The sequence below is a fragment of the Rhopilema esculentum genome, chromosome 20 (genome assembly GCF_057945365.1).
Source record: "Rhopilema esculentum isolate cy_ngs chromosome 20, ASM5794536v1, whole genome shotgun sequence".
Taxonomy (NCBI): domain Eukaryota; kingdom Metazoa; phylum Cnidaria; class Scyphozoa; order Rhizostomeae; family Rhizostomatidae; genus Rhopilema; species Rhopilema esculentum.
The window spans coordinates 13,073,471-13,096,421 of record NC_142834.1 but is presented as its reverse complement, the minus strand read 5'-3'; the positions used below and the strand labels follow the sequence as shown (position 1 = coordinate 13,096,421).

The following is a 22,951-nucleotide window of genomic DNA, read 5'->3' as shown; positions in this document are numbered from 1 at the left end:
AGGCGGCAAAAAGGGCGTGGCCTGAAAGTTTTTGCTTTGTCCCCTCCCCCCTTCCAGAGCCTAGAGACTTGCGTCGCTACGGGAATCCTGTAGCAAAATCACAAATGATGATTAAATGAAATTTAATCAGAGTTAAATTCACGAGGGGCTTTTGAGCATTAACTAGATCGCTTGAGATTATTGTTATTACTATTTCGCTATGTTTTCTTGTGCCACGCTTCCTCGGGTTTTCTTGTATCTGCTCTACTAGTTTATGGCTTTGCGGGGAGTCTTTCGGCCTCCTGAGAATTTGATTTGTAAAACTAGGGTAAGATGTGTGTTTCGTGGCGTTTTCATTCCCTTGGTTAATCTAGGGGTATTTAAGGTTTTGGCATTGCGTGGGTCTCACCTTGCTTGCCACAATACAACTAGGCTGTTTTATTGTATTTTCCCAGCCCTCCCTTCCCTCATTTTGTTTCTTTATGCAAATGCCTTTTCAGTATAGCTTTGCGTGTTGTGTTTTCTTTTATGGCATCGTTAAAACCTCTCATACCTTTAGGCATCTTTTATGCTTCTTTGAGTTTTCTAATGTTGAAAAGGACTGGTGCATCGGCTATTAGTGGGGAAAAGAGGCTTTTCCTGTCCATTCCCTCCCAATCATCAATCATATTTGGGGGTTATTGTGTAACTTCCCTTAGTAACCCCTTTATGGTAGGTTGAGCGATTGGCGCCGATGCACCAACGGCCCAACTCGCTCTCGATGATGTGGGAACGTAACCACATGACTGACCTTTCTGATGTCTATGGAATTTTTTCTGAGGGAGCTTTATGCCCTTTATATTGCATTGGTATTTCATTCCCGAGTAAGTAAATCAACACCGGCTACCAAGAACTGCAGGTCACGTGCTCACGATAAGCGAATTGAGGCCTAATTGAAAAATTTAAAATCAACCACAAGTATTGGACAAAGGGCGATATCTGCCTAGCACAGAAGCATCACTCAAAAGAAGTTTTCAAGAATAAAGATAACATAATAAGCTGTATCAAATTTGCAATTTGCAACTAGATTGAATTGGTTTTACATGCCTAAACTATTGTTACCATGGAGTGTTCTTGAATTCAAAAAGGCTCTTCACTGTCTGCTAGTTTTTCACTTCTAAGCGCCGCGAAACGCTCTATAATGGCCTGAATGCTCTTTTCTCCGTGTACTTTGTTGTCGCGGGTTCTTACATTCACTGTTCCTGATTCCTTTTCTTTCTCACCAACAACTAGAATGTATGAAGGATCAGTGTTTGAGAGCAAGTCAAACCTATCCTAGTATATTATAACTCTTGTAAAACAACTATAAAAGCAATAACGAAATATTTTGTCTGCCCTGTTTACTAAAACCATCATAAAATTACGACTTCATGACCTTTTCTTTTCAAACTTTTCCAAAATGAGTTTTTAAACAGCAAGCTTGTTTACGACTTACCCAAAATAAAGTTGTACTGTGCAAGTTGCGCGTTTCTGATTTTTTTGTTGAGTGTCTCTCCTGGGTCATAATTTGCATCAATCATAAAATCTTCGTCCTTTATCTTTCCACAGACCTGAAAATAAGGAAAAGGATCATTGCAGGCTGGATGCTGTTATCTGCACAGAAAACGCCGTATTGAACCCAAAAAGAATCCAAGATACAGTTACAGGGTACCGATGTACAGTTGATTGGGGCTCTGAAAGGGGAGGGGGTTGGCAGGAGTTTTTTGGTAATCAGTTGCCTAGACGTTGCGGATATTACAACATGAAAATTCTTCATGCTTCGAGGGTAATTAGAGTGCCAACATACTGTACCGACACTTGCTAAGCACAGATGGTTTTTTGGGATTCAAAGACACAGCAGGATGCATATTTAAACACGAAGATTGTAAGTGCTTTAACATTACTTATTAATAAAAAAGGCACAAATTATACTAAAACATTGCGATATTAAGCACTATGGGAAAATCAATACAAGATATTTCAGCTGCTTGAAATTGTTAGAGAGCAATTATGTCTCAAAAGGCAATTTTTTGCCAATTTGAGAACAGATGTTACGGACGAAAATGTGAGCAGACGCCGACAAACATAATAAAACAGTTTTAATACAACTTTCCTAAGAGGTTTGACTTTTAATTCGCAATAATCACACTGTAAAGTCATATTTCCTCGCTATGTTCAACTAAATATTATGACTGCTGGTAAACGAAGCAAGTGGAGCACCGCTGAGAGCAAATCACAACGAAGAACTTGTTTGAAATTTCCTGATAAATTCGTAATCGTCACTACTGACAACTCGATAAACGAACTGATAGAAGATTACAATGAAATATCCTCAATAAAAGGTTTTCTAATGTAACCAAGCAGATCTTCTATTCATATTCCTCATTCATTTCATAAAAACATAGCAGGTCTACGAAAAAATTGAACTTGAAAAATCTAGCAGTGCTTGCTGAAAACAAAGAAAGATAGAACAAAATCCCTGCAAACGTCTCTTCATTTCATGACGAAACCAAAACAGCAGATTTCCTGCAGATTTATTATATTTACAAGGATTTCGAAATAAAAAGCTTTGATAATTAATGCACCAAGTACAAAAAAACATTGAGATGAATGCTCCTTGGCAAGTTCATTCCGGGAGGGGCAGTTCTATTTTATGTGTAAAAGGGTTTTGGCTACTCTTTACTAAAATACCAATCTAGCATCAGACGAAACTTTTTTTTATTACAGCTAATTCTAACTAAGTTTTGTTCATCAGCTAAGAAAACCATACATATCCGGATAAAAACTCCAAAAGGAGCAACGCTTTCGTTTTTTCATTTCCCAGTCAATCAAGAAGACTAAGTTACAAGGGTAGGGGTGATTTCGTACCAGACCCAATACTCAAATTAATTATATAAGAAAATAAAAATTTAAAACTGAGCTTAAAGAGGTAGGCTGAAAAGGAGACATCGCTCTTAGCCTAATTTAAAACACGCTAACGAAGGGTGAAAGCTTGACAGCGTATCTTTTTAGATTTCAGATTATATCAGATTATATTTGGCATATTTCTGAAACCTAAAAGTAAAATTTTAAATATTAACCGTATAAAAAGCTTTCTTTATTTAAAGCTTTTTATAGCTAAATTTAAAGCTTAATATCATCACGGTATATTTTACGGCAGATTCGTATAATCGTCAGGGCTATTTCAAAACTAAGTAACCACTGGGTGTGGAGAACTGAAGGAAGATTGGTGTGTAAAATGAAGCACTTTTTGTTAAATTATTCGAAAACCTTGTTATAAATCAGCTTACAGATTTCTTGATTTATTTAAAGTTTTTGCCTAAAAGGCACGCAGTCAAACATCACGAGCAATAGCCGGGAATTATTTTGCTTTTTGACAGGGGTTTTCTTGATCAAAGCAAGAATGAAACTTGTTCGCCTCTCCTAGAGTTTTTTAGGTATGCACCCCCACCCCCCCCCCCCCTTTAAAAAATTGATTTTCGACACTTACCTCAGCAGCATATTCATCATATTTTGAGCTCACTGGAATGACAATAGCTTGGCGTGGGGATAACCAGAATGGCCTAATAAAGGAAAAAGCAACAGGAATGGCAAAAGATCAATACGAGTAATACATAAAATTTTGAAAAGTAAACAATTGCCGATGGGGTGGCCAGTTAGACACATAAAGCTAGAGGTCGGGAAATCCCACTTGAAATATGATATCCCCATTTGGGGACAAGCAACAAGAGAACACTGGACCTGTTTCTGGCTGTTGCCAGTAACAGAAATCCAGTTTGCTCCAAGCCCGTTATTTCAGTATATGGGTGACAAAAGTATGATCATGTTATTATGAATTAATATATCATATAGATTTCTACTTAGGTGGGAAAACATTCCTACCATTTTCCACCATAGTTTTCCGTCAAAATGGCAATCATTCGTTCAACGGATCCAAGAATGGCCCTATGTATAATAACTGGTCTCTTCTTTTCGTCCCCTTCACCACTAAAAAAACAAGAAAGAAATTACAAGCAAGTGCATTTGAACCAGAGTATAAATTTTAATTTTAGGGGTTTATTGTTACTATCAAAAGAACAAGGGAGGCCTTCGCAAAAAACGCTAAGAAAACAATGGCAAAAAGTAAAGGGCTACTTCTTGACATTAATAAGGGGCAAACCCCCCACCCAAGGCCCGAGCTCCACATCCGGGTGCTCTTGTGTGGCAAACTGTGATTAACTGCCAGTAAGAAACTTCAAAATCAACAGGAAGAAGGAAAATTATCTAATCGAGTTGCCCAGTTATTACTCTGCGTACCAGCCTTACTCTTAGACCACGTTTACACGGTAGCGGATCAAAAGTGTTGCGGATCAAAATGTACCTGAGCACCCTCCCGTCTACATTGTAGCAGATCAAAAGTGTTGCGGATCACCCTCCCATCAACACGATAGCGGATCGAATTGGATACGTCTATTGCGCCTGCACGCCAAAAGCCCGCCAAATCTCTGTCATGTCGTTTCTCATCACCAATTAGGCTATCCAAGATTTTCTGAGATTCTTTGTGGTTTCTTTCAACGTCAGCACTTCAAAATGCCACTAAAGAAGCAGCCAGCCAACTTCAATGGTAAAGATAAAAGCTTCTCATGGACAGACGAGGAAACTGCGCTTACGATACGAATTGTCATTGACTACAAAGCCTTTAAAAGCCAGTTAGGCCTAGACTGGGAAACAGTCAAAAACAAGTTTGAAGAAATCGCAATACCATTCTAAGATACATACCCAGAAAAAGAGAATTAATGCGAATCACTTGCGTCTACACGACGCGGTGCAGAAGTGATCCGATACAAAAGTGACTCGACACAAAACTAGTTTGCTTTCGTAGCAGATTCAAAATTGATGCGGATAGTGGAGCAAAAGTGTATCGGATCACTTGGCGCTCGTGCAGACGGGAGGCTGATCCGCAACAGATTTCTGTCGAATCAAAAGTGATCCGCTACCGTGTAAACGGGGTCTTAATTGCCCAACAAAAAGAGGTAGAGCATGCCTGAATCTAAACTGAGCGTCCTTCTCAAAAGCAATGAAAGGTTGCTTCCCAAAGAGAACCATACACACAACACAGCTTTAGAGAAAGGCCAAGCCAGGAGAGCTGGGGTTATTATCTGAATCTTGTATAACTACAGTTCTCCTATCGCTAGCTAAGAGCATAGTGTGACGTCAAAGCGAGTAATGCCTTTTAAACATGCAGAAGCGAGCACATGATTTCGATGAGAAAGAACCAGTTGTTGTTAACCAACGTAAATTGCCATCAGATAGTCTTAACAAACAATTTTCATTTCTTGTTTTTAAGGTAAATACAAGAAAATCATATTCATCCAAAACCCAAAAATCCAATTTATAAGCTTGCAAAAGGCATTTAGAGGTAGCAAAGTCTTAATGGATGATACTTAAAAAGCATTGCTCAATAACACATGAAACGACGAAAATTTCATATCTAGTTTGAAGAAATACGTAAAGTAATAGCTAGTATCAATAAGACTGCCTTCACCTATTTTCAGTCACTTAGAATATCTTGCGGTATTAGGATTCAGTCATTTCATTTGACTTGAAGCAGACCTGACTTAAAGTAACTGGGAGGATGTTGATAGCAAATATTCTGTCAAAATGGGTCATATTATTAGCAGTGAATCTTGTAACAGTGTCACTGCGAGAGAATCATAATTGTGGAGATTACAAGTTTCGGTCCATAAGTACAACGATTGATGACCGAATTTTAGACTCAATTGAGACAGCCGCCAGTACAATCAGTCGTAATGCAAACAACTGCGAGGAGTTGTACATGACGGCCTACGAAGCGGTAGAGATCATATTTTTCGAGTTATCTGGCAACGACAGTGGGAATGTTGAGGACGAAAGCAACACGAAGGGAGGGAGCAACTACACTATGTATACAGATTTCTTCAATTCACTGAAGATCCTTATAGCAAGGGCAATAGAACTTCGAAAGCAGATGTGCGCAAGTTCTAGGGGTACTTTTAACGAAAAGACAGCAGTCTGCAGCATAAAGAATGAGAAGCAAACTTCACCAAACCATCTCAATAACAGTAACGGCATCTTGTTCTATTTGCAAGTGGTGGGTAACTCACTGAGTATCATAAGCCTGACCTGCCTTCTTTTCATGCTACTTTGTTTCAAGGAACTGCAGTCCGTCCCCGGTCGATATATCAAACACTTAGCGACTGTTTTAGCAATAGGCCATGCCCTCCTCCTAATGAAGTATTATGCAGCGAAAAACACCAGATTCTGCGCTGTCGTTGGCATTTGGATACACTGGGTTTATCTGACAGCCTTTTGCACGATGGCTATGATCGCACTAAGCACAACGCGAACATTTTGCCAACCTCTAATGACGTCACAATGCGAGAAAGTTCGACGCTATCGACTGGCTATCAAAACTGCCTATGGCTTTCCACTCGTTATAATTACACCGTGCACAATAATTCATTTCGTGAGCCCCGAGAAAATGAGCTACGGAGTAAATGGTGAGTGCTTTATTTCCAATGTCTGGGCCAGCATTGCAACCTTTCTGATTCCCATCGGCTGTGTGTTGCTTTTCAACTGTATATGTCTTGTGGCTGCCGTTTCCAAAATTCATCGCATGAATAAAGAAAACAGCAAGATACTACGGAAAGGCAGCCGGAGCAGTGTGTTGCGTACACAGTCCACGGTGATGGTGCTAAAACTGGGCACATTTACCGGAATCGGCTGGATTTTCGGGTTCATTTCTGGGTTAGCCGGAGTTGAAGCCTTCGACTGGCTATTCAAAATTCTCTGTTCTTTCCAAGGCTTCGGAATATTTGCTGCGTTCGCCTTCACCACTCGTATCTACAATTTACTCATGAAAAAGATAAAGAAAAAAGCACCGCGTAACAAACTGAGTCTGGAGAAAAATCCCAGGGAGACTCGTCTAACCCAGACGTAAAACGAAAGTATAGGACTTAGTATGATTGTAAACTATGGTATCTGTAAGACTTTGCATATTTAAGTCAAATTTTAGGCACCTATATAAAGAGTTCATAGACGATCCAGATTTAGTAGAGCCGAAACACAATCTTTATCAGGCAGCCACAATGCTTCCCAAATGACTTGAAACGATGACGTCAGTTTGCAGGGTTAAATTCAGCCATCCCCCTCTCCCCACACGGAACAATGTTGGTTTACTATCAAGAGGGTTAGGAGATTGGGAAGCACCTTCTTTTGCATTCCTCATTTTAAATTCTACTATAACTTCCTCTCAAGTTACTTCCGATCCACATCTGGATATAAATTTTCAGCTTACATTCGTTCAGTATCCGATGTTGACGCTCTGAAGAGCGTCGAGCGAAAAGAACTTAAGCCGCTTTCACACGGTCAAATTTTGTCGAATTTGATTAATCGAATGTCGAATGCAATCATCAGATTGTCGAATTCAATTTTTCAAGAATCGATCATGTTCTATTCCATTCGACAAATCGAAAGGTGAATGAATGCAATTCAATTTTGTACGGTTTCGCCTCTTATTTTGTCGTCTTTTCAAAGCCAATGATAAAACTATGGCAGCTTAAGCAACCTGCTTCTTCATTTTGCACACAATATTGAGGTTTTTGGCTGCTATTTATTCCACAAAATCTGATCTTGTAAAAGGGGCATTCGATTCGACAAATCTGAAGCAAAACTAGAATCGACATAATCGAATTCGACAAAATCTGACCGTGTAAGAGCGGCTTCAAGCATGCTATGTACCCTATTTCGCTATGAAAAGTACCCTTTTCGTGCGATCTTCAAAGTTTGCGGCAGCAACAACTTATATGATATTTTCTAAACTATCAACATTGTTCTAGGGAAAAGGGGGCGAAAGTAGTATTTTTTTCGGAAAAGAAATGAAAGATATCAAATGCAATGCAGATTGCTGGGTGTTCAAATTACTTTTGGCAATGATTGCACCCATTACGACATGTTCTATGACTAGCGACTGTACCCACCTGACGTAAGTTAACTTGAATCTTTCTGGCAGATTAAAATCTAGCTGGATTGTTGCACATTGATGGTATCTTCTTAGTGCATCTTGAATCTGGATGTCAATCTATGATAAAAATCGTGCAAAATCTTGAATCTGGATGTCACTCTGTGATTAAAATCATGCAAAATCTTGACTCTGGATATCAATCCATGATAAAAATCATGCTAAATCTTGAATCTGGATGTCAATCTATGATAAAATCATGCAAAAATACAGCTCCTTAATTCAAACATGGTGTAAATTTCAAATAAAACGGATCAGGCCTATTAAAGTTCCATTTTCATTTGTAACTTAACTTTACAGCGCTACCAAGTTAGTTTTTGCTTTATTAGTGCAAAAGTCTTCTCTCTGTTGCGTGTCTCTACTCATATAGCTACTACTTACGGTTAAAAATCTAGGCTCGACGAGGCTCATGTTATGTGAGTTGGATTGTAGTATTGATAGCGTGAAAGTATTAACGCCGGTCCACACCATGCTTTAACGTATATTTTATACCCACACGTTCAAATAACACCCTCAAATACTTAATAAACTGTGATACAATAAACTATTTTAAAACAATATGCACGAAGCGCATGTTTCAGATTACGGCTCCAGTTTATTTTTCATAATTGCAACATGCGTGAAAGAAAACTTTTCTAGTCTTTCATTAGCAAACATGGTCTCAACAGACGCTTTGATTTCTAATAGGAGATCAAAGACGATCAGCTGACAAATACATAAAAGAAAAAATCAAGGGTTTCTAACCTTTGGTCCATAAAATGCTCCATCTCCTGGATTGAGTTCCCATTTGTGGCCAAAATCATTCAATGCATTTTCAAGTTCCTACAAAACATGAAAGCTGTTAAAAACAATACGATAAAAACGGCTTTACACAGCGTTCTTCTTCCCCTTATGAAATCAGCCAAACATAATCAGAACGGGAGTGAGAGTAGTTATTCAAAATGAGATGTTAAGCTTGAGTCTGAAAAAGGAATCGAGATTTAAAATTAGATAAAAACAAAATAAAAAAACTAGGATCACACAGCTAGGATCGGCTTTGGAAAAACAATGCATAAATACTAACTTATAGGTATAGTGAAGGATTTCGCTTTAAAGCCAGCCTCAGATAAATTTCAAAGTTGATGGAAACATGCAGTGAGGGGCATAATGTTTCTATAAGGGCCATTGTTTCGTATAGTTAAAACTGCCACACATAAATGGCAAATTAGTGCACATCCCGAACCTAGAGGCGTGTACCCCTGTGGTCCAACATTCCGACGGCCCGGCTCACTGTTGATTATTCAAAGTCTCGTTATACATATCTGCATAAATTTCAGGGTCTTGGCTATGTTTTCCAAGGTTGGCCAACGCTTAAACCGATACAGAATATCGACTGACTAGTAAAGATAAAAGTCTCCTCGAATCAACAGAACGCGTACCTTCTCTGCTTTGTCCCAGGTGGATGGATCTCCAATATACTTGTCAGGCCGGGTGGAGAGGTTCAGTTTGAACGTGAACCCAAATACGCTGTATACGGCTTGCAGGAATTCCAGACAGCCTTTCATCTCGGCGCGAACCTGTAATCAAATGGTAATCACATGGCAATCATATATGGCAATCAAATGGGTCAGAGCACAGATCGGTGTCCTATAACAAACCTATCTATTGGCTAGAGGAAAAGAAAATGGCGACTGGAAGAAATGAGAGGATAATTTAGCTTTGGGTATGAATAGACATTAAAGAAAACTCCACTAGTTGAATTACTTTGTGATTGACTGTCCTTTGACTGACAGGCAAAAACTGACCAATCAGATTGGCCACTAGATATTTTAGGTGCGGACAATAAACAGACGAAGAAATCTGTGACGTAGGCTGTAGAGAAATTCATTAAGAAAAGAAAAGGCAATGGGCAACTAACTTGTTCCATGGTGCAAAATATGTGTGCATCATCCTGCTGGAATCTACGAACACGAGTAAGTCCGGTCAATGTGCCGGACAGTTCGTTCCGGTGCAAGACACCAAAGTCGGCCATACGAAGCGGGAGCTCACGCCACGAACGAGGACGGTGATCAAACATCATACTGAGGCAACAAAGAGTAATATCTCATTCAAACTAAATACTTTTGATCACATTATAAATACTTATTTTTAAATATCGTCATACATTGGATGTCGCATCGCCACACGCCTTTATTGATTATGGTTGGCATTAGGTGGCCAAGCGTTTCATGCTACGCAAATCTTAGAAAATGAAATTATTGTTATTTGAAGCTGATATTGTTTAGGTTTCGTTAGGGGCTTGATAAAGAAATTCAGGTTATTCTGCAGAAAGACCTTTATATCCCGATTAGCTATAAAACATGGTCAACAGTTGCAATTACATAGCTCTGTACATAAAATTACTTCTACGCCTGATTCATAATGAACTAATTCCAATATTAAAAGCTTAACAAAGGATGGATAAACAATGATTTATTTCTAAAATTTGTAAGTGTTATCGTGCAATTTTTCTACAAAGTTCACAGTGAATCGTCATGACAATGTAGTTATAACGTTGATGACAACTAATTGAAAACATTAAATGCAATCAAAGCATCTGACGTACCAGTGCCCGGGGCAGTTCATTGGCTTTAATGCATACATCTCTTTCTCAACTTCGAATGAGAACATGTTGGTCTAAAAAACAGGACATTCAATAGAAGATATTCGTTAAAGTGTCCAGAGGAGGGGGGAGGCTGGCAGGTTCTCAGGCTTTTGGATAATGAGTTAGACACACCCACTGCGGATAACTAAGTACCGAAAAAAAGAGCCACGCCCTCAGTCCAAGTTCTCGACTGGTCAGTCCGCCCTTGTAAGTGCCCAATGACAGCAAGCAAGCTATAAAAAATTTGGACCATTGATAAAAGAACAAAGAGCAGTCAAAGTCCGACATTTTGAATGCCCAATAATTTGAATACCCAATTCATAGTTGTTCCTGTTGATTTTCAGGATAGATTATAATTCAAGTCAAATACTTGAAGACAAATGTATCCTAAATATAATACAAATTCAGGTTTTCAGTGGGTAACAAGAAGAGTTAGGATTATCATGAATATGTCTCATCATTCTAGAATTAATGAAAACTAAAGACCTCTCTAGGCTAGTTTCGAAATACATAGATTTGTGGACGTTTACAAAGTGAGGACTTGTTTTAAATGGAGCGTGGCCGACGGGCCTTCAAACTGTTGTATTCAACAATTTTCAAAAAATGTCTATACTGATAACCCTCAGTAAAATAAAAGAGGACCTGAAATAATATCCTCATACCGAGTAATGCTGCCAGTGACCTGAAGTTTCCCATAGTCGAGTGCTGTAAATATTTGGTGTTATAACTTCTTTAAAGCCACGTTTCTTGTACTCAGACTAAAACAGAAGATTATAAGACGAAGGTTAGAACAGTAACTATTAGGTATTATTGGGGAGTATGGTGATTAAAAGCATTTGTCTTATCAAGCCTTATTTTGCAGTGCATACATGCAGTGATGCCCTTTCTTGAGTGAGATGGAGTTTAAACATCATTAAGAAGACGGCAGCTATACATCTGTTAACATACCTATCAAGAACTCCATTCCTACAAGCATTGTCATAATTATTCTCGCCATAACGAGTTACATGTTGAAGTAAACAAAAATCTTGAACAAAATACGATGTGATTCTGATAAATGTATTCTACAATACAGGACAGATGGTGTAATCTCCTTCTCTTCCCTTACATCTATATATAGTTATCTGATATCAAAACATATATATATACACTTTATATTCAATGAAAGTGGGGAGGTATCTATGCTAGACTATATATGCACGCATGGATGTGGGCATTAGTTTTAAAAGCGGTTTCCAAGATGGCAATGACGTAGAGGGTTACAAAACTGACCAACCTTGATAAATTCTACTAGAGTGTTGTAAATGAATGCACCATTGGGCTGGAAGAAACAGCTTCCTGGGCTGACGTCATGGAAGAAGAAAAGTTCTTGGTCCTAAAATAGAATGCAATAGAAAGAAAATCAATAGAAAGAAAATGCACCGACCAGTGTAGTAACTAGGGTACAAACTGGGGGTACGAACGTGGCGGTACAAACTGGGGTTACAAGCCGAGGGTACAAACAAGGGTACAAACTGGGGTACTTTAAGTATTTCGTTTGTCTTCCTTTGGACAAAAAAAAATTCCAGAATAATTCTCGAAAGCTATAATCTCGGAAATATGTTTTTTTTCTGCAGCTTTTTGTGAATATCACTTAACGGTTCACTGGAAATCGGCATACCTCTGCCTGCAGAAACAACCGTTTCGCAAGAATCAAACTAGATTTGTTGTTAGAATTGACAACACGGCACATGATATGAAAACTTGTGACAATTACTTACAATTCTGTTTACAATAAAAATTGAAAAATAAACAGTATGCGTTTAGGTAAATGAACATTTTATTTACACGATTTCTTCTGCGTGCTACCTTGAGCTAACAAAAAGCAAAATTCCTTGTAAATGTGACAAAAAGATAACAAAAATGATAAAAAGTAACAACCAATGACAAAGATATGACAAAACTGCTACATAAGATGACAAAAAATGACAAGAAGATGACAAAAAGATGATTAAAAAATGGCAAAAGATGACAAAAAATTACAAAAGATGACAAAAGGACGACAAAAATATGACAAAAAATGACAAAAAAGATGACAGAAGATGGCAAAAAAAGACAAGAAGATAACAAGATCCTACCCTCCCAATTTTCCGATGGTCTCTTTTAGCAGCTTCTTCTTGAAAATGCTTCCATTCTTTCATCTAAACGACCAATCAATTTAACGATTAAATGGGGAAATCTGCTGCTAATACATCATTCTAAATGAAGAAGAAATATGGCAATTGAGGAAGCAAATAAAGGCACAAATATGCATTTTAAACTGTCCAGGCCTTGACACAAAATTCTTTTCTCGTTCAAAATTAACGCGGGAAGCCTGTGTGTTATTTAGAGAATGGAAAACACCTCTTAAGATTCCTTTTGTTATGCTATACATTAAGCCAAATGTTCAGCGCAATATATAAGCTGTAATAGGATATGAAACGAATCCGGTATAGTCACGATGCCTTTACTCTGTAAGAATTTACCTTAAAAAGTATTCAAAGGCTTCTGGTTTTAAGTGGAAAAAAGTTTTAGTCAATTGCGAATTGACCATGGCCAGGTGCCTGGTATTAATAACAAATGCTATCGAACTACGGGAAGTAATATCTGCTACATACATAATTAAACATTTTAAAAAGGATGCCAACGGTAAGACTGAAGTGCAGTTAATTTTATATAACCCTAAAACAATCAAAGAAGTTTGAAACTTCTCTGCATCTTCTTACGCTTGCACCGCATGGGAAACAGTAACACAAACGGAAGCTACGACACAAGCAAAACCATACATATGACAAAATCATTGTTTTGTGTATAACTTGTACCGAAAAGTAAAATAACCTTACCTGTTTCTCGTTTGGAAATGCTATTCCGTAAATCCTTTGTAATGATTCGGCTTCGCAGTTACCTTCCCAATAGGTAGCAGAATTCTTGGTGAGTGCTAGAGACTTAATCTTCCCAGTATGCCTTACGTGTGGCCCTCGGCAAAGATCGATCAAGGGCCCGCACCTATATACAGTTGTTGTCGGTGTTTTCACTTTTTCTCGTAAGATTCTGCATTTGAATTCGTTGTACTAAGAAAAACAATTCATTTTAAAGCAGCTTGATCTGTCGCAAGCAAACTTCATAAACATACAAAATAATGATTGATTAGGATTGCGATAAAGATAAAAGTAGAATTTATCCTTGAACTCACTAAACTATAGAAAAGGAAAAATGTGAGGTAAAGCAACGGTGAAAACAACAACAACAACAGCAGCAACAAAACAACAGCAACAACAACAACATTAACAACAACAACATAAAGCTTAGGATTACAATGACGATTGCGAAAAGTCTGGTGTCTAATTGTCAGGAAAGTTGAGGTTGAATTGAAGTTACCCTATAATACACTGTTGAATTGTAACATTCTAACAGATAATCCTCCATATTCCACTATCTTATCAAGGCATTCATCCTTATAATCAAACTTTGAAGTTACCCTAACATCTTGACTTGTCAGGAAAGTTGAATTGAAGTTACCCTATCAATCTCAATTCTTGATTTATGACGACACCAACAAAATTCAAAACATTTACGGGAGACAAACAGGCGCCAAAACATGTGCCCTATACCTAAGCATCTTTTTGAATTAATACAACACAAGTATTATTGCAAACATTTTGCCTGATATTCTTTCTATGGCAGGATAAATCCGGATGTCAAGCCAAAAACTTAAACCTACCTCAAACATTTTCAAGAGATCTTCTTTTTTCATTTCTAAACGAACAAATGGTTGCTTTTCTTTGACTGCGGATTTCATTACAGTTTCTAAACTTCCAAAATCACTACTGGATACCTGCCTGAAAAGATATTTTGTGTTATGCATCTGTGCAACAAATCATCAGGCTGCATGGGTAATAAAGTGAGATTATCATAGCTAAGCTGTGGCACATTGGGCATTGGACCCTGCGGCTTGTACTGATTTCTAAAACACGGCTTGTCAACGAACAGTTGCCAAAACACAAGGTAAGCCCAACTGTCTCAAGTATAAGATAGCCACAGCTAATTATTTACACTAAAGCTACAAAAAATGTAATATATGCAGTGTTCAATTTCCCGATTATTTGAAAATCTCCTGTCACCTGGAAAAGGCAAGGGAAACATTATTCGAAGAACCTGCCACGGGGCAGTTTTTTACATATTTCTTGTATATCGAATATAGCAAACCTTCCTTCCAGGAACATGTCGTAGAAGAATCCTTCTTCAATTGGTGGTCCATAGCACAAACATCCACCATAATGTCTTTCCATGGCCTCTCCAAGGATGTGAGCTGTTGAATGCCAGTAAACAGCTTTGCCTAAACAAGTGATAAAAGAAAGGATTTTACAAGAAATAGCGCATTATACTACAATAGAAAAACACAGTAAATGGAGTAGTTTCCAGAAAATACATTGTAAATAGCTTTGAAAAAAACAAACATTTAGTAAACTAAAGCTTTTCGTCTGACACTCTTCAGAGTTTAAAACATCAGAACATAGATCGAAAACTCTACGCTAAGAAATATATATACCCAGTTGTGGATCGAAATAGGCCAATCAGAAACACGAGCACATGACTGTAAAGGTTGACCAATCAGTGCCGCTTGCCTATAATACATTACATTACATTTTATAATGGGGGCTTAAACGAAGAACAAAGCTTGTCAAAATTAACTGAAAGTTACAAAAAGCTCTTTATTACAGTATTTTGTCTTTAAAGTTCTCTGCAATAAAGGAGACATTTTGCATCTAAATATTGATAGAAAATGGTTCTGGTTCTTTCTCAGTTTACATTTTCCACTGAATATGTTATTTACCATGGACTAGAATCATTTATTGTAAAAACTGGCATGTCAGGACTGGGGCTTATTCAAGGGTGGGGACGTGTTAAAGAATTCCCTTCCAAGGAAAGGGTTAATTTGACGTGGTCTCGTACCAGAGGGACAGATTTGAAGACTTGTTCTCAATTCTTGCCTATAAACATTCTTTTGACCACAGTGCCATCACTACTACACAAAAATATTTGTTTGTTTCTAGATTATACTTACCCTCTGGGTCATCAAACTTCAGCAGCTGCAAAGTACTGTTCTGCTCAAATGGTCTATCTAGATCCCAGACCTCCCCATTGACCTTAAATATAAATGTATGCCAGTAATGACAAAGAATGAATAAGGCATCATGTTTCAAGTAGATGAAAGTTGAAGAGCATTTTGCAGTCATTGCAACCACTACAAGTCATGGCAGTGGCAAAGAGCGTATTGCAAAAGGATAGAAGTATCAGTAGAAAGTAATCTTGAAAGAAATGACATATATCTTGATTGCAGTTTGCAAACAAAAATATACTATCTATGGGCATAAACAGATTGGACCTCAAGAAACTGTTTTCAATATGGAGACTTATAACTGATGTTACAAAATCACACAACGTCTTAGTGTCCTGATACAGTCACACAAAGTCTTTAAAACTATGTCAGATATAGTGAACCTGAGCCAAGGAGAATTTTTTCAGGGGATTCGGTTGGCAGTTTTGCAGACAGAAGGAAATATCCCAATAGCAATTAACAAAATATGAAAACTTTAAAAAAATATTGTCTTTTATAGGTTTAGAGTTATCACTGCCCCTTAAACGTGTTCAAAACTAGTGGTGATGGAAGCTAACTTCTGCTCCCAAAATGTCTGATACTTTAAAGCTCTGCAGTTAGTTTTCTTCCAAATAAAAAAAATGGAATCATGGAGGTTCAATTGTTTGCTTTCATTCACTGACAAATTTGGAGCAAAATATTACGAGTATTTGTGTGATATTTTGTGTGTTGAAGCTTAAAATAAAGAAAGAGATAACACTAACCTTTGCGACAACACAATTGTCCGCAAGGCCTTGGCTAAAACAATAAAAAAACCATGATGAGAAAACAAACATTATTTCAATAGGAACTCAACTTAGATTTTGCATACTATAAACAATAAAGAAAAATGACTTGACAGCAGCCAACTTTCAAAAGTTGTAAATTGTTGCTCTTAAATGGTTGTTGGGTGCTTATTGATAATAAAGCCATACCTATGTAAAGAAGATTTCACACATGTTTCTAAAACCATATGTACTATGAACAGTGACCATATAACATATTTTTTCAATCTATTTGTGAAATACTTGTTAAATACTTGTCAAATATAAGGCTTCATTCAACAAAACCAGAACATATGCCCTGAGGTACCGAATAAATGTGGCCCACAATTATTGCACTTTAATCTTTTGGGATTTTGAAGACCCTCATCATCAACAAGTGCCATCAACTGAAGATTTTGAAATTTTCTTCAGTACATAAAGACTTCATAAGAACTCAAAAGCCTTGTTTACTAAACCCTCCATTCATATAAAAAACCCCACCCCTATTCATTCACAACATCAGAGGACCACAATTGAGAGCTGAAGGCCAATAGGTGATCTCAGATGTCAATCCTTTAATATTCCTAATGGGTCTTGCTATTCTTCTACCTCATACAAGCATTATACAAATGCTTCAAAATCTGCCTTGATTCTCTGTGTTTGCATATCAATACCAAAAAAGTTCATCCAAAGTAGTTGATGAAGGAATAGAGTGTAAGACATGTTGGCATTCACCTTAACCATCTACACTTCCTTTACGGAAGATGAAGTTTCTTTGCTCACAATGAAAAATACCTGATGGATGTATGATGGACAAGTTGTCTTTATTTTGGCAACAGTTATCTTTGAAGTGAACAACATGATTATAATTAAGTTCTTCAAATGTAAACCTAATGCCTGCAGCAATCTGATATGGGGTGGTTTCCCAAGCGCTTCCATCAACTTCCTTTCCGTCAGGCAATGTCACCTTGATTGGGAACCTCTCCTTGCCTAAATAAAAGATAAAACTATTTCAACATGATTAAAGATATTCTTTATAAGCATCAAGCCTTTGGAACACATCACATCCCATTATGCAATCTAGAATAAACTAAAATCCCTTAGCCCCAGTATATATCCCCAAAACCAACAAAGCAGAGCAGCATGTCAAATTAAAAACAATTATGATCAATAGATTGCTGGTTGCAAGAGATTACAGAAAAGGTTAATGTGTCAACCAAATTCTATTCTGTCATTGGATGAACTTAAGGGAAACTTCCTATTGGTATACTTGGAATCTGTCTGTTCGATATGCAACATACAAAGGATTGTTGCAAAGCACATTTCTCAACAGTTGTCGGGCCTTTTCATGATGAAATTGTTACAAGGGTAGCTTTTGGACATAAGCAATAAGACAAACAACTTGATGTAATGTGAAAAATGATGCAATTAAGCTTTGCTTTCATTAGAAACTTTACCTCTCATTCAGGAATACAGAGGTTTACAGGATTTAACTTTTCGGTAAAGCTGTTCAGATATCTCTAGCGAGTGAGACATGATTTTGCGAGGGTTGTCAATAGCCCGCACCAACAGTTTGTTGAGAGCCTTGGCTAGGGACTCAGGCTAGGGCAGTCCGCCACTTGCATCAAAATGGCCTAGCAGTTGTGCTTTAGCAGCATAGAAATTTGTACTGATGTTATTGTCATTAAATATACTCCTTCATAATTATAATGACATAGTTAAAGTTTAAAAATTTACCTGCAACCTCAGCATCATAATCAGCTTTTAGCTTGTCAAACAACTTGATTCTTTCCTCTATATATGCTGGCCATGGATTCAACTGCAGCAGAAAATGACATATACATTACCATTGAAGCATACAAAAAAGAAGGCCTTAGTCAAAAACAAAAAAATCTTTCAAGTACAATTTAGTATGTTATACACTCCTATGAATTCATATATATTCATACACGTGGTCAAATTTTTTAAAAAAAACAGATACTTTCTTATTATTCTTTGAATAGTTTGAGGCCCAAAATTATTTTTCTACAAAGGCATACAATAAACTGATTGTAAGACCCATGAATATAATAGTTTTAGATGATATTGTTAGCAGTTGTCTTGCTGCTAAAATCTGTTCTGCCTTGTTAAAAATGATGAGTAAGTTTTGGTCATGTTCTTACAATTTTCTCTTTTGGCCCATTGAGCCTTGGTGTACTAAATCATTATGGAGAAGAAATAGGAAAATTTTAATGAAGCAAATCTATAAAAATTTAGCTGTTGGGCTGAATTCCATTACCAGATCCCCTGATCTGATGGTAACTTTTGTATGCCAAATTGGAATTTTTGCCTTGTGCTGTGGATAAATCCCAGCGCACATCAAGTGTTAACTGCGATTGCAGCTGCACAATTTCTATTGAAATGATTCATTCAGCTGTACAGGGTTTTTCTTTAAATGTAAAACTTATCTTGTATGTACTTAATAATTGCCGCTTTTAATGAAATTTGAATTTGAAGACCCTCAGAGTTGCAGATCGCCTAAATCGTCACTACTTTTTGCTTGTGTAGACACGAGGCTGGATTTTGTACACACATATGCCAAATAACAGCAAACATGTGAAGGATATTTTATCATTTCTGGGAGTGTAATACACATGGAACAGGGTGGTCTAACTTATTACCATGCACAAAGTTTTCAAAGTTTGAGCAGATTTTGGTTTACGGAAACAATTCTCATCTGGTTGGGCCCCCCTCGTTTTTATTTTTAGGAATTATGAAAAATGTTTATTTTTGCTATATTGTTTTTGTCACTACTAATGATGTTACTAATGTTTTTCTCTGAAATTTATACCCAAAAGTTACATACTGTGTTTTATGGTAATAGTCTCAGCCACACAAAAAGTTTATCTGTGTTATTTGCAAATGCGCAATTTTCATGGACATGAAACAGATCCCCCGTGCATCTTTCGAAGATTCCAATCAGGTTTGTATGGTTTTTAGTACAATTGAGATTTAAAAGGAGGCTTAAGCTCCCTAGGCCAAATTTTAGGGAAATATTTCCTCGATTTGACAAATCTGCTTGATTTTACCATCCAGATTTCCAAGAATTCTTTCTGCACCCTCTATACGACGTGTAGTTTACGAAAGATGGGCCTAAAACTCAGGGCTGCATGTGAGTTTCTATCTGCTTAAAGAATACCTCAAGAGGATGGCTTGTACTTGGAGCTTTCTCTTTTCCCTTTTTATCTCCTTTCTTTTTGTCACTCTTATTTTTTTTCTGTTCTGGCATACCTCCATCGACCTTCAAATTCGCCATTTCCTCACTCGGGGCTGCCATCTTGTCACGTCCAAGTCCGTACGAGAGATCAGTGCAAGCGGAGGCGCATCACATGAAGACGACGTGATGATGCAATCAAAGTGGTCTAACGTGTTACGTCATAAGTGACATGGGGTGTTTGGTTAGACGATTGGCAGCGGCACCCATGACATAGGTGAAAAATATGCCATAGAAAACGTATCAAAATAAGTGTTGCGGGTCCGCAATTGAAGAAAAACACACCCTTCTATATTACCTGCCAATTTTCGTTATGAATGAGAAAGATTGTTAGACCGAGCAAAAGAACAGGGGAAAATCTGCATACACCGTATTAATATTCAGAAATGTATATAAAACGGATTTAAACAGACATTCATTTGTTAAAAAAGTTTGCACTGATTCCAATCTCTAGCTTCAAAATTTTCAAAGAAATTCACATTCCAAGGATTATTATTTGCACATGAAAATTTGCAACAATATCTATTGATGATTTTCTATTCTTTTCTAATATCTCTTGACAAACTATGAATAAGTTTCCATTACTTTAGCTGCTATTTATCAATACAGTTTTAGGGACTGCAGGGCCCTTGTCCTTTAAAATTTTTATTTTTTTCTTAGGCGTGAGACACCTCTGGCTACCATTAGCAAGGGGCCTGGGGTCATGGCCCCATCAATGAGGTATAATCTTATACCTCATTGGGCCCCATGGACCCACCAAAACTGCCACTGCCAGTCTTTTCGTTTGGCCTGTTTCTCCATATGCTTTTTGGTATTTCCCCCTTTATGTCACATTCTCTACTCTCATTAAAACCAGAGTCATTCTTTAAATGCTAGAGACCCAGAAAATCTTTAACCAATAAACTTAAACATTCCCAAACTATTAGACCAGACACCTGTTACAGGCCATTTGCTTGATGTTTTTCTGTTATGATTTACCAGCTTTAGCATTCAAAAGCTACAATCTTGGCAAAAAAAGCTGAGACTTTTTATCAAATGTCTTATCTTTATATAAACATGCGCTGGTAGCCCACATCCCATTCCCCATGATGTCAATGTTGGGTTTATGATTGCGGTATGACTGGGGATGAAGGTGTGCTAAACTACTCTCAAAACAACTTTGATTTGGGGGGCGGGGCTTGATGATTTGAAACAAGCTAAATTTTCTGCAAATGTCTCAACACCTTTTGCCAGGATTGTAGTATGTTGAACTGTGCCTTCCCACATATATCTAACTGGATTATTCATTAAAAAAGTAAAAAATACAATCTGAAAATGCAACTTAAATTTTTAAAATCTTATTATGTGTGTCAATAGAGTTGAAACTACTATAACGGAAAATCACTCTTGATCATGTAAACTTGCATGGACTGCCTTATGCAATCCATTAAATTCCTTCATGTTAGTCTCAATTAGTGTTTTTTCCGCCATCGTAATAACATAAACATTAAATAAATCACATTTCTTCATACAAATAAATCATATGCTTATTTTGTAACTTCATGATAATAGTAGAATATGGAATATGCTGATCATGGCAGTTACATTGTTAAGTATAGCACTTAGCAATGGCATGGCTTTTAAAGGGGTTTCCGGGTGTGTAAGACTACCCTGAAAACACAATCACACAAAAAGTTGATCATGTGAATATTTCAAAACCTTTGAATGAAAAAATAAATGAACATTTGTTGAATGTTGAATGTTGAATGTTGTTGAATGAATGAATGTTGAATGTTGAATGAATAAATGAACTCTTTGAACATTTGTTGAGTAATACGGGTTGCTAAATTTATTCCAAACCGATAACCATCATTATTAGGATGAGATGAGCAAATTTTGTAGTTAGTTAATAACAGTTAATTGCCTGATGATTGCACTAAGCATGAAACTTAGAGTCAAAACTTAGAACCATCCTGCTCTATACACTAAATAGCATAGTTATGTATATGTTATACAGAAGTTGGTCATTCAAATTTCTTTGACATCTGTTCTTCTGTAATGCCCTTTAGGTTTAATATATTTGACTGATAAACTGATATATGCTTAAGGGCTACCTCTAGGGGATATCCTGTTTCATCAGAACATAACTTTCTGATTAATGTACAAATGACTGAGGTACTTTTTGCACTGTTTGGAGCCAAAATTGGAGGCTTGTACCTTCTACCAAGAATACCATGTACCTGCAAAATCAAGAAGTGGAATGCATTAATATTTCTTGTCATACACAAAGGCATAGCATTGAGGGACACGGACCAGTACTCCCTAATGATATACAGCATTGTTATGTAGAGACCCTGCAGTACACACTAGGTACAAAGGATAATTACTGTGAAATCACTTTCCTTCAACACTTATCTGCCATGCTCACGTTCAGGTCCATCACTAGCTACTGTGCTTAAGGGGAGTTTCAGAGTCCCATTTGTCAATAAAGTGGTTGAGCCATCCTTAATTTGTTGGTGAGTTTGGAAATTTGTGGACTAAGCACCCCTAGATAGCAACCCCCACTATTGTTCACATTGAGCAACAATTTTGGGCTTAACTTTTGCATTCATTTGCGGCAGTTGCAAAAAATAAATCAAACAATACATGGTTTACAAAATTTGAAATCAATACCTTGCAAAGACTGTAAAGTATACATCAGCAACAATATGGGACACAGGGACAGGTCGAAAAGTTGGACTTGGACAAAAACAATAATATCTCTCGCTTTTTTTCTACGTTAACTGTAGCTAATCAAACTTTAATCGAGAAAATGAATTTAAAAAAGAATGATAAATAGACAAAATTTGGAGAATTATTTTATGTGCTATTTTCCTTATATTTTAAATTATTTTCTAACTTGATTCTCGCGAGTTTCTTGATGTGACCGTTGGCCTAAGCCTGTAAAAAAACTACTTCGAGAAACATAGAATTAGGCAAAAGTAAGATATTTATAAATTACTCACAATGGGTACATTTCTCCATATCTTGGAGATGGACATTTGCAATTTAATATTAAAAAATATAGTGGCCTCACATCTCTGGATTTGTAGTCTCGTTTAGGCTTAAAATTGGCAAACAATACGAGGCTAGGACCACTTTG

General features: G+C 37.2%; 2 protein-coding genes across 3 annotated transcripts; one reads left to right on the top strand and one right to left on the bottom strand.

Moving 5' to 3' along the window:
* Window positions 1-1,013: 1,013 nt before the first annotated feature.
* Window positions 1,014-22,932, bottom strand: LOC135687029 (threonine--tRNA ligase 1, cytoplasmic). 2 transcript variants are annotated; one of them, XM_065203458.2, is made up of 21 exons: window positions 22,815-22,932; window positions 21,924-22,049; window positions 18,315-18,396; window positions 17,468-17,567; window positions 16,539-16,572; window positions 15,742-15,823; window positions 14,883-15,012; window positions 14,398-14,515; window positions 13,520-13,747; window positions 12,776-12,838; window positions 11,935-12,033; window positions 11,321-11,416; window positions 10,620-10,690; window positions 9,933-10,095; window positions 9,454-9,591; window positions 8,780-8,857; window positions 7,995-8,095; window positions 3,880-3,984; window positions 3,488-3,560; window positions 1,454-1,568; window positions 1,014-1,247 (listed from the first exon to the last, which is right to left on the bottom strand). In XM_065203458.2, the coding sequence occupies exons 1-21, from the start codon at window positions 22,848-22,850 to the stop codon at window positions 1,099-1,101; spliced, it is 2,187 nt and encodes a 728-aa protein (XP_065059530.2). In that variant the 5' UTR covers window positions 22,851-22,932; the 3' UTR covers window positions 1,014-1,098. The 2 variants fall into 2 exon arrangements, with proteins under 2 accessions (XP_065059530.2, XP_065059531.2); XM_065203459.2 differs by lacking the exons at window positions 21,924-22,049; window positions 22,815-22,932 and adding an exon at window positions 19,756-19,933.
* Window positions 3,999-8,001, top strand: LOC148957876 (adhesion G protein-coupled receptor D1-like). The gene has a single exon (XM_089114288.1). It carries the CDS (start codon window positions 5,612-5,614, stop codon window positions 6,953-6,955), a length of 1,344 nt encoding a protein of 447 aa, XP_088970414.1. The 5' UTR covers window positions 3,999-5,611; the 3' UTR covers window positions 6,956-8,001.
* Window positions 22,933-22,951: the final 19 nt, after the last annotated feature.

Bases quoted from the DNA above. Each gene is read 5' to 3' on its own strand.
- LOC135687029 (XM_065203458.2), bottom strand. From the start codon at position 22,850: ATGTCCATCTCCAAGATATGGAGAAATGTACCCATT. The intron at 15,013-15,741 runs GTAAGTATAATC...TCACTTGTTTAG, and splicing joins GAAGTTTGATGACCCAGAGG to GCAAAGCTGTTTACTGGCAT. The intron at 13,748-14,397 runs GTAGGTTTAAGT...TGTTTTTCTTAG, and splicing joins ATCTCTTGAAAATGTTTGAG to TACAACGAATTCAAATGCAG.
- LOC148957876 (XM_089114288.1), top strand. From the start codon at position 5,612: ATGTTGATAGCAAATATTCTGTCAAAATGGGTCATATTATTAGCAGTG.